Genomic DNA, 12636 nt, shown 5'->3' on the forward strand with positions numbered 1-12636 from the left:
AAGTGGTCAGTTTATGTCCCACACTGACTGTCTACTGTCCTCAGGATAAAGAATGTCATGCCAAGCTTTCATTGAGTCAACTCCTGTTTACTTCTCTAACTTCATTTCTTACCTCTCCTTCTCTCCCACTTAATGCTCCAACAACTCTGAACGGTTGAGCGCTTCTTGCACATACCATACCTGTACTAATTCATGGAATGTCTTCCTCCCACTCTTATACAGCACTTTACGGTGCAGCTCTAACCTTTAACCCCCTTCCAGAAACTTCTAGGCTTTTTGTTCCTGACCCTTTGATCAGGCACTCGTTTTCTTTCTGTGTTTCCATGCGTCAAGCTCCTTATCTTTATCAATGACCCTGTTACCCTGTTTGAATTATCTGTTGGTGATGGCCTTCTCCACCACCAGACTTTGGGCTTCCTTGAGCCCAGGAGTATGTTCCTTGTCTCCTGTTGTTAACACATAATAGATGCCAAATAAATGTTGGAATGAAAGGATTGTGGTGTATTAAACTCCAGGATGCTACATGAGCTACGGCATTGTGCCAAAGACATCTTAGACAGTGTAATATTCAATAAAAGTTAAGTGTTGGGTTCTGTGAAGGGAGGCAAAGATAACTAAAATGCTGTACCTGTCTTTTTGGAGTTAATGGACTATGTAATAGACTATATAAATACGCTGATAGGTGCTGTGCTACAATTATTGTCAAAGTACTTTGAAATTCGTATGAGTGAGATTGAATAGTTCTTCCAGAGAGAATTTAGGCTTTACAGAGCAAGTGATACTCTAATTAAAGTGGTTGGCAGTATAATACAAATATTAAGTAGCTTCAGTGTCAGATAAACCTGGCTTTGAATCTCAGCTTATCTATGTGATCTTGAATAAATTACCAACCTTTCTGTGTTCTAATCTGTAAAACAGGATAAAAATTGTTTCCACCTCATCAGATTGCCATAAATACTAAATGAGATAATACCAGTAGAGAGCCTAGTACAATGCCTGGAACATAATATGTACTCAGTCATTGAAATTAATTTTAATGTCATGATCCAGACCTTGAAGGATACATTATAAGAAGCAAGTCTGATAAAGAGATGGAGGGAGAAGGAGAAGAAATTCTGGAGAGTGGGGCCAGAATTTACAAAGGTATAGATTCTTGAAAATACGTGGTTTGCTCAGGAGCAAGTCACAACAAATGAGGATGGAATTCAATTCAATCCAATTAGCTGGCAACCAGAAACACTGCTATTTAAAGGGTGTGTTGGGAAGCAGATGTGGCTCAAGCCATAGAGCTCCTGCCTACCACATGGGAGGTCCCTGGTTAGATTTCCGGTGCCTCCTAAAGAAGACAGTGAGTTGGCATGATGGGCAGGCATGGAAAGCTGACACAAGATGATGCAACAAGAGACACAGAAGAAAAATATAATGAGAGACACAACAAAGCAGGGGGCAGAGGTTCCCAGTGCCTCCTAAAGAACACAGCAAGCTGATGCGATGGGCAGGCACAGTGAACTGACGCAACAGGATGATGCATCAAGGGACGTGGGGAGGAAAAACATAATGAGACAACAAAGCAGGGAGTGGAAGTAGCTCAAGCAATTCAGCCCTTCCCTCCCATATCAGAGGTCCCACGTTTGGCTCCTGGTGCCTCCTAAAGAAATAAGGAAAATGAACAGATACAGTAAGTACAAAACATCGAGGGGGTGGGGAGAAATAAATGAAAAAAAATTTTTAATGAGAATAAATAAATAAATAACAGGTGTGTAGCATGATCTGGTGGAAAGAAGGTCGGATTTTAAGAGTAGGTAGCGCTGTCTTCTAGTCCAAGTTCTATCACTATATAGTCTTTAGCCCCACTTGCCTCATTTTCTTCATCTGTAATAGAAACATACTGAAATAGAGCAGTTATGCTTGCCCATTCCACTTCCCAAACCTATGGTAGATGTTACTAATAAATTACTCTTTTCCACCAAACTGGAATGAAGCTTTAGTGTCCTCAATAGTTATTTCCAATCAACTATTTCCAATCAACTAACATTGGCTCTGGGAAAATCTATTACCATCACTGGACTAGATGTTTGTTAAAGTACGTTTCAGCTATGCCTAATAATGCTAAATGTCTTAGGTACTTGAAAATTGTGTAGTGTACTAGAATATACATATTTATATTGAATATTCCATTGGTTTAAAGAACAACACTGAAAACTAAATCATACATAGACCTTATTAATATATATTTAACAATGCAAGTTACCATAAATACAATTAATGTTGTAAAGACTATTCATGCATGCTCAAAACTGACTTGGGCTTTCATTTCATTTCAGATCTAAAACTTCATCTCCAGACCACTGATTATGGCAACTTTTTATCTAATCAAACGGGTCCTCTCACTGTTTCCACCATTGACACTGAGATGAGGAAAAAGCTATGCGGAGAATTTCACTATTTCCGAAATCATTCCCTGGAGCCACTCAGCACATTTTTCACCTATATGACGTAAGTGACAATAGGAAGCCCTAATGAGACCAAATTTGATTGTGCAAATGACCTGTAACCGGCAGAGGTAGGGTATTAAGCTGAAGTGAGGCATAAGACTTTTTCTATTGCTTATAAGTTTGAATACATTCAAATTTTAGCAACTATAAACTCACAAAGCAACATCTTCACTATTAAAAAACAGACTCATTTACTTACAAACATGACCACATAGATAATAGTATCCTCCATACAGAGCAGTGTTTTTCATTTTACAATAAATGGTGCTGATACCTAAAAAGCTCAGCTATTAGGACTGAAGGTAAATGGTGTGTAACATTTGTGGATTGCTCATCTTTAAATGGGAGTGGGGCTGAAGTTTCAAAAATTACTCTAAGGCCACATGTTACCTTTCCTAATTCCCCTATAATAGGATAAGTAGCCCCATCCTAGTTACAAGTGTTTTAAATGTTTTTCTTCTCCATTTTTTCCAATTCTCCAAATTTTTCAATGTGAGAACCCCACAATTCTTAAACATATTTGAACTCCCACACAACAGTAAATTGTAATTTTATTAATTCAGTTGATAAATTATACTTCGTGCTTAAATAGGCCATTTGAAATGACTTTGCAGCTCTACAGTTGTCCTAAATGATAAGCTGGGAGTGAGCATCCCCAAAAGAAGAGCTGTTTTTATATAGATACAAGTTAGATATAGTGCACCTCTAGAGTGGTACCTGGCACATAGGCGTCAATATATTTGTGGGAAGAAGCTAAGCATGAAGAAAGCGTAAGCTGCACAAACCAAAAATTAAAAGGAAGAAAAAAAAATAGAATTTGGAATCAAACACTATATTAGGCAATAGAGATAGGAAATTAGAGAAATGATGTCTGAGTAAAAGAAAATGGTCATCGGAATTTGTCAAGGCATGGCTTTGGAAGACAATTTAGGATTTTTAGAGGAAAGGGCCAAGAGAATTAGAGAAGGGTGGGCTGAAGTGGGTGGCAGAGGGGCCTTCTGAAAGGGCAGCTTCAGCCTATGCTCAGCTTATTGGGTTTGATATCATGTACAATGAAGGGGCTGCCTCAAGGACAAGGGAGAGCAAAGAAGCCTCTTATCTAACGAGAAGATACATCTTACTAGCTCTTCTTCCTCATCTATCCATTTCTCCATCCACCCATTCCTCCATTCTACAAATAAAAATGATCCTGCCCTTGAGGCACTTTGACAGTCCAGTACTAGGAATATCCAAGTGTATCTATTAAACTGAATAAAACTAGATGGATTCTGACTGCTACACATGACTTGACTTTGAAGGGAAAAAGAATGTGCAAGTCAGCAAGATATCCTACACTGTAGCAGATGTTTCTTGTCATCTAAATATGGTAATCAGATAATATTCTGTGGAAACAGAACTGCATTCCCAGGCCTTTGGCACAGAAGGAAATCAATGTAAACTTTGTATTGTAGATAGTGGACCAGACCAAAGGTAAAAACCCTTCTGTTTGACGTTTCATATTACCTCATGCTATTCAAGTATCAAATTTACTTAAAGAAGAAAGAAAGTAAAGAAAAAAAGAAAATTATTAAGGGACATGATTCCAGCCTTCCAAGTAGAAGGCATAAAATAAAAGTATCCCTCTATTCTACATTTCCCCTTGTTCCCCACCCAGTTCCTCTCCCACAAAGTAAACACTTCTCAGATTCTTACATATTTTTCTAGAAAAATATGCATGTCTGTGTGTGTATATTGATACACATTCTCCTTACCCCACTCCCACATGTCTAGTTTATACAAATGGAATCATATTCCCTCTGTACTTTTTTCCCACTTAATATTTTTAGAAATACCACTGTCAACATCATTCTTTGAGAAACCTGCATAAAATTCCATGTTTTATATGTTATAATCCAATTTACCAGGTATCTATTGAACAACTAAATTGCTTCTCTATTTTTCCCCTATTTCAAAATAATTGGGGGCAGGCAGCTTTTTCTAAGCTAAATTTGGAAGTGGCAGGTCAAAGGGGTTGTACATTTTTATTTAGGTAAATTTTATGAAACTGTTCTCAACAAAGGTAGTACCAACTTTCACTTTAAAAACACAGCATGTGTATACTCAGCGGACCTGAATCTCTGGACTGTCCATGTGATAGCCAGGCCCTGAGCCTCAGCAGACTTGCTACTCCTATCCTCTGGTTTATTGGACTTACCCCAGCCAGCTAACAGGGAGGTGAAGAAGGACAATCACCACACCAGGGAATCAAAAGTGCCTACAACTGCAAGCAGGAGAATTGCATCCATCATCCAAGTGGAATCAAAGCACCCTCTCGATATAGAGAGGGCCCACAGAATGGAGGAATAGAGTATGGATTAGAGTGGACTTACTGATATTCTATTCTGGAACTGTTGTGATAAGTAATGGAAGTAAATGTAGCACTGATGTGGAGAAAGTAGCCATGGTAACTGCTGAGGGTAGGGAGTGAGAAGAAGAGATGTGATGTGGGGGCATTTTCGGGACTTGGAGTTGTCCTGGGTGGTACTGCAGGGACAGTTACTAGATATTGTATATCCTCCCATGGCCCACTGGGTGGACTGAGGGAGAGTGTAAACTGTAATGTGGACCATTGACCATGTAGTGCAGCAGTGCCCAGAGATGTATTCACCAAGTGCAGTGAATGTCCCATGATGATGGAGGAGGTTGTTGTTATGGAAGGAGTGGGGTGAGGGGGGTGGGGGGTATATGGGGACCTCATATTTTTTTAATGTAACATAGATAAAGAGAGAGAGAGAAAGAGAAAGAGAGAAAAGGAGGGAGGGAGGGAAAGAAAAAAAACAAAGACACAGCATGCCTCCCAGCTGGGCCACAGCAGTCTATTCAACAAATGGTGCTGGGAGAACTAGATATCCATAGCCAAAAGAAGGGAGGACCCCTGTCTTACACCTTAACAAAAATTGACTCAAAATGGATCAGGGATCTAAATATAAAAGCAACAACCATAAAACTTCTAGAAGAAAATGTAGGAAAATATCTTCAAGATCTTGTAGGCAGAGCGTCTTAAACCTTACACCCAAAGCACTAGTAAAAATAGAAAAAAGAAAAGAAAAAAATAGACAAATGGGACTTCCTCAAAACTCAGCACTTGTACACCTCAAAGGATTTTGTCAAAAGGGAGAAAAGGAGCTGACTCAAAGGGAGAAAATAGGTGGTAATCACATATCTGATAAGGGTTTAATATCCATGATATACAAAGAGATCATACAACTCAATAATAAAAAGACAAACTACCCAATTGAAAAATGGGCAAAGACTTGAAAAGTGTCCAAAGAGGAAATACAAATGGCAAAGAAACACATGAAAAAATGTTCAACATCACTAGTGATTAGGGAAATGCACATCAAAACTACAAAGAGATATCATTTCACACCTATTAGGCTGCCCACTATTAAAAAGTAGGAAAGTTGTAAGTATTGGAGAGAATATGGAGAGATAAGAACGCTTATTCACTGTTGGTGGGAATGTAGAATGGTACAGTGGAGGACTGTTTGGCATTTCCTAAGGAAAATGAATGCCATGGGGCCTGGCAATACCATTACTAGGTATATACCCAGAAGAACTGAGAAGCATGAACAGACATCTGCATACCAATGTTCATAGCGGCATTATTTACGATTGCCAAAAGTTAGAAACAACCCACGTGTCCGTCAACTGATGAATGGATAAGCAAATCGTGTATACATATGATGCAATATTATGCAGCAGTAAGAAGAAATGAAGTCGTGAAGCTTATGACAATGTAGATGAACCTGGAGGACGTTATGTTGAGGGAAGTAAGCCAGACACAAAAGGACAAATATTGTATGATTGCACTATTATGAGCTAAATATATTGTGTAAACTCATGGAGTTATTAATTAGAATATAGGTCCTCAGAAAATAGAAGGAGGTTAGAGAATGAAAAACTGAGGGTTAAGCTGTGCAGAATTGGTAAAAATGTTGTTTGTAAATCTTTGTAAACAAATAGAAATGGTGAAAGCATTTCATGGTGTTTGTAACTAGCAGAGCTATTATATGAGTATGACAGCAGTTGAAAGGGAAAGTCTAAGGTCATGTATATTACTAGACGGAAAGCTAAATACTGTAACATGGGACTGTATAAGATAATAAAACACAAATATGGGTGATATTACATATATGACTGTTTTTACAAAATAGAAATACAAATATACTAGAGAGAAGGAAAAAGAATAGCAGCTATGCACGGCAGGGGAAGCATAGAGAAACTGAGAGGTGATGGGTTTTGTTTGTTTTTTGTTTATTATTATTATTATTGGAATAATGAAAGTGCTCTAAGAATGATGAAATGATGAATGCACAAATATGTGATTACACTGAATACCACTGATTTTATACTTTACAAGGATTTATGCTTTATTAATATGTATCAATAAAACTGATTTGCTTAAATAATTTTTTAAAAGCATGGCATGAAAGACCCTGAGTCCTTACACTGTTAACCAACATTGGATATTACCATTTAAAGTTTTACAAGGCCTATTGGGTTAAAAAGTGGTATCTCTTTGCTTCAGTTTGCATTTATTTTCTTTTTTTTAAGATTTATTTTATTTATTTAGCTTTCTCCACCCCCTCATTGTTTGCACTTGCTGTGTCTGTTTATCTTCTTTGTTTTGTTAGGACGCACCGGGAACCAAACCTGCGACCTCCAAAGTGGGAGGGAGAAGCCTCGTCACTTAAGTCACCTTCTTTCCCTGCTTTGTTGCATCTCTCATTATGTTTTTCCTCTTGTGTCTCTTGTTGCATCATCTTGTCACATCAGCTTACCACACCTGCCCTTCGCACCAGCTCGCCATCCTGCTCATCTTCTTTAGAAGGCACTGGGAACCTCTGCTCCCTGCTTTATTGTGTCTCTCAATGTTTTTCTTCTTGTGTCTCTTGTGTTTTGTTGTGTCAACTTGCTGCACCAGCCAAATGCGCCAGTTCACTGTCTTCTTTAGGAGGCACCAGGAACGGAACCATGGACCTCCCATGTGGTAGGCAGGAGCCCAATCACTTGAGACACATCTGCTTCCCTCAATTTGTATTTCTTTATGAACAAAATTAAACATCATTTCACATTTATTTGTCATGTATATTTGCTACCTGTCCAAGTACTTTACCTGTTTTTTACTTGGAGTTTTCAGCATTTTTTATTGATATGTAAAGGCTCTTTGTAAATTAAGAAAATTGGCCCCTTGTAATATATGTTGTAAAATTATATTGTTTGATATAATTTAATTTTTTTGGCATTCGGAACATTGAACATTTTAAACTAGCTATAATCATCAATGCTTTCATTTGTTGGCTTCCGGTTATTGTGCCTTGCTTAGAAAGGCCTTCCTCATTCCAAATTCTTTTTTTTTTAATTCACCTGTTTTTATCTTTCATTCATTTATTGTTGGTTGATGTTGTTTCATTTTTTTAATATTTAAAACTTTGCTATACCTGAAACTTATTTTGGTACAAGGAGTGAGGCTAGGGATCCAGCTCAAATTATTTTTCCAATGGCTATCCAGTTGTTTCTACAACAGTTCTACAAATAATTAAGTAGAAAAAACCACTGTTGGTGAGCAGGAAGTGATTGTCAATATAACTGAGTTATTTGACTAGTACCTTTGTCCCTGATTTGGTCCATTTGCTCCTTCTATCAGCACTATTGGTTAGGCATTATTCTCTCCATTTTATATATAGGTAAGACAAACTGACATTTTTTAAGGATCCATGCATATATAGTTAGGGACGAAGATGAGATATAAACTTTGATCTCACTCAGTCCAAAAGCCCAAGCAATTTCTTCTTCATCACATCATTATGGGAATTTAAAGGAAACAGGGTATTTCTTTACAGAAAATTCTGGAAAACCTCCCCAGAAGGGCTGACATCGCTCCTGAGCCTGGAAATGGGTAGGATTTGAGGATTCAAGAGGAAGCTCAGCAGTGGGGTCACACGTGTGGATGGGAAGGGTGTTGCATGCATGAGTAATTGGGTCAGTTTGACTTGCAGAGGGGAAATAGGAGGGAAGGATGGAAAAGCAAATTACTGCCAGATTATAGAATCTTGAAGACGAGGATAATAGAGTCGGGCTTTATCAGGCCAGAGAGTATTTTTCAAGCATATACGTTTTGTTTTGTTGGTATCTGCAGAACCTTTTTTCAAGTCATAAGCAGAAAAGCAAAATGTGGAAGATGAAACGAGAGGCCACAGTTGCTCACATGGCTCTTTCCCCTCCCCTGCTGCTGTCTTCTCTGTAGCCTGGAAGAAAGACTTTGCAAACTGATGCTCCTGTCTGGCCTGGGTAGTTATGGAGACAGTAAAGATTCCTGAGCCAAGTACAAAATGGCTCTAGCTATATCGGTGTAGAAGTGATCATCACAATAATAGACAACATTTATGGAGTATTACCATATATCAAGGGCTCTAAGTGCTTTACAAACATTATCTCATTTAACCTTCCTGACAATGCTTACTCAATTCTTACCATTGCCATTTTAGGGATGAAGAAACTAAACTTGGGTTGAGTAACCTGTACACATCACAGATCCAACAAGTGAGGAATTAATGCTTTGAAATAAATGTTTTGGCGGCTTTTAAAAATTATTTTGCTTAGGCTTTAGATGAGTTCATACATCTACCAAGATAACGGCAGAGGATGGCCCAATTTCAATAGCCTTGAAAGGATGCCTGGCTTTGTCCTTTTTGGGTTGAGAGATGAATATAACAAGAAGGAAATTTGCCCATATATATTGGGAAATGCTCTAGGCCTGAAAATGACTGAGTCATTTGGTCAGTGGTTCCTCTTGAGTGATGATACCACCAATGTATTGTTTCCCAATCATAGACTCTTAGACCTGGTAGGACCCTTAGCACTACTAAGCAACGTCTTTTTTTCACAACACACTACCACATTGGTCTAGTTAATATATAATATTTCTAAAAACTAAACTACTTAATTTTTTAAAATTCCATGAATATTTATTTAAAGTGTCATAAATAGGAAAAACTCTGTAAAGGTAAAATATAAATTAGAAATGGAGGTAAAGACCAGGGGAAAATATAAAACCAAATACACAGAATGACAGGTGTAAAAAATTGCTACATTTCTGTCACAAATTTGATTTTGAATTTCTTCCTGGCCAGAGTAGAAAGGGAGGTAAGCTCAATTACTTAGTTTTCCTTGTCAAAAAAGGATAAAATATACAAGTTTTTAAAAGAGATTCTTAAAGAAATTTATCATATTTAGATTCATGTAGGAGGCACTAGATAATTTTAAAAGGCAATTTTAGTTTCTTAATTTTATTTGTTTGCTTGTTTGGTTTTGTTGTTGTTGTGGAGGCAGTGGCCATTGGAGGTTCTGAGGGCAGGGAGAGGAAAAAACAGGTGTAATACGGGGACATTTTCAGGACTTAGGAATTGTCCTGAATGACATTACAACAACAGATACAGGCCATTATATATCTTGCCTTAATCTACAGAATTGTATGGGAGAGAGACTAAACTACAATGTAAACTTTAATCCATGCTTACTGGCAATGCTCCAAAATGTGTTCATCAATTGCAATGAATGTACCACACTAATGAAGGATGCTGTTAATGTGAGAAAATGTGGGCGGTGTGGGGAGCAGGGCCTATGGGAATCCCCTATGTTTTGTATATAACCTAAGTACCTTTAAAAAAAATTTTTTTTTAATCTCTCCAAAAGCGAAGCCCAAAATACTACATAAATAAATAAATAAATAAATAAACGACTTTTAAAATATATATATTTCTAGCCATTACTGATACATTTTAAATGATATACAAAAATACAGATGGTCACAAGGCCCTGGGGAGATATGTTTAAGTAGGATTGGCAGTGGGAAGGTATTTTTGGTTTTCTTGGTTTTGTGAGAAGTGTTAGTAATGGACATCTCTTAATTTATCTACTCTCCCTCTCGGCAGTAAACTCTTTGGATTAGTTCTTTTAGTTTCTCTATCTGAACTTGCTGGTACATAACGAGCATTAAATAATTGTTGAATGGATAAATAATCCTGTATTTAGCAACATCTTACATAGAGCTAAAAAAAATACTTCCAAAGAACTTAGCATTTTATATTTTATGTAGCAATTGAATATTTGGTTATTATTGGCCAGTATGTTGTTAAGTACAAGAATTGGGTATCATGCCTGCAGATATATTTTGTTTGAAGTTCAGTGTTTAGTAATTTTTTAATACATTTATTTAAGACTTGCATTCTCCAGTTAGTCACAGTCACCAGTACTGCCTGTTGTCTTATAATCTTATTCATGCATTTAATTTACTTATCAGATCCCTGAAGGTATTTTTTTTCTTTATTAGGGAAGTTGTCAGTTTACAGAATCATGCACAGAATACATGATTCCCATACACTACCCCACCAACAACAACTTGCAATAGTGTGGAACATTTGTTACAATTGATGATAGCACATTTTTATAATTGTACTATTAAAGTCCTTGATTTAATGTAGGGTTTACTGTGTAGTGCAATTCCATGGATTTCTAAAAAGTTTTTTGTTCTGTCACCTTATATACAATCTAACATTTCCCTTTTAATCATATTCAGGTATATATTGCAGTATTGTTAATTGCACTCACAATGTTGTGCTGTCATAACCACCATCCCCCCTGAAAATATTTATGTGTGAATCCTGACCTAGACATTTTACCTTCATTTCATCACAAGATCCCCTCCAGGATGGCGTTTGTATCTCCATCTTTAAATGGAAATTGAAGGTCAATAAGTTCATGAATTTTCCAACCACAAAATTATTCAGAACCTTGAAAGGGATTCCATTCCAGGGTTATCAGTCAAGATAGCTAATGAGATTGTCACTGCCTCAGTAGTTTATAACAGGGTAGAAGAATCAGAAACATCTGTGAGCCTTTTGGATCAATAGATCAATAGATAGATCGATAGATAGCTGAGCCCTACCTCCAGGAAATTCTGATTTAGTAGGGCTTGGAGTGGGGCCCATCTGTGTGTGGCAAAGGTACCCCAGGTTATTCTGATTTGGATCTCTAATTAAAACTTCTCCAGCATGGTGTCACAACTTTACCCCTTGAAAGGCGCTTTCACGAATATTCTCATGAGTTTCTCCCCACAGCTATCTACACTGATAACATTTTCCCCTTGTCAGAGACAAGAAAGGTCGGTTACTCCAAAACTTAGGTCTTCTGAATGGTTCCTCTCCCCATGTCATGAGTCTTGCCAGCTGCTCTCTGAAGTGCCTGGAGATTTGTGCTAAGAAAGGGTGAAATAGGGCTCCTTCCTGTCCCGGTAGGAAATGCAGAGGAAACTTTGCAGAAATGACTAAGTCAACCCTAATAGGGACTCTAAATTTAAGTTGGTATATTAAATACAATCTAAGCATTGCACATTTTGGGTGATATAATTACTGTATATGTGAAACTTGTTTTGAAAATCTGGAGTGGATATTTTTAAATACTTAATAGCAGGAAGATCTGGAGAGTTTGTATACTATAATTACACACAGTTGTGTGAAACAAAGGAATGACTCCAATAGCATTTTAATGACAAGACTATTTAATATAGGCTTGAGTTGTTTTCCTTCCCTCCTACCCAACACTTCCAGCAGCATTTCAACTTCTCATCTCTTTTGAAATTAAACATCTTTTAAAAAGAATCTCTCAAGCATTCAAAGTATCCCACCTCAGGTTCCAGAAAGTTTTTGGATAGAAGATAATAATGACGGGAATATAATCTTCATTATTTACACAGTACTATCATTCAAGAATCTTAGGTTAAGGATTATTCATTAAGGCTAGTCAAAGTTTTTGACAGAACCTACTGATGCATTCAATATGACTGTTTCAACAGGAAGCAAATGCAGGGCAAAAATGTCTCAACTAGTTGCTGATAAGGTCCTCAGCATTTCAGACTCTCAAGTATTCTGAATTAAACACAGGTGCTAGTCTGCAAAAGCAATGCTTGGTCTATCTGTAATGGAATGACCATTTTATCAGCAAAATACTTAACAAATGACTGCTGTGAGTTGAAGGTCTATGCTAGATTCTAAGATTGGAGATGAACTGAATATAGGCTTTGCTCCCTAAGGCAGACAAG

At 37.4% G+C, this 12636-nt stretch overlaps 1 protein-coding gene across 1 annotated transcript in view; it reads left to right on the forward strand.

The window, feature by feature from the left end:
* The window catches only part of ATP6V0D2 (ATPase H+ transporting V0 subunit d2), a 71302-nt gene that overhangs the window by 25195 nt on the left and 33471 nt on the right, over window positions 1-12636 (forward strand). The window contains exon 2 of the mRNA XM_004474757.4: window positions 2325-2496. Within this exon, the coding sequence (XP_004474814.1) occupies window positions 2325-2496 (172 nt within the window). The remainder of the gene's footprint in view (window positions 1-2324; window positions 2497-12636) is intronic.

The sequence above is a fragment of the Dasypus novemcinctus genome, chromosome 14, assembly GCF_030445035.2.
Source record: "Dasypus novemcinctus isolate mDasNov1 chromosome 14, mDasNov1.1.hap2, whole genome shotgun sequence".
NCBI lineage: Eukaryota > Metazoa > Chordata > Mammalia > Cingulata > Dasypodidae > Dasypus > Dasypus novemcinctus.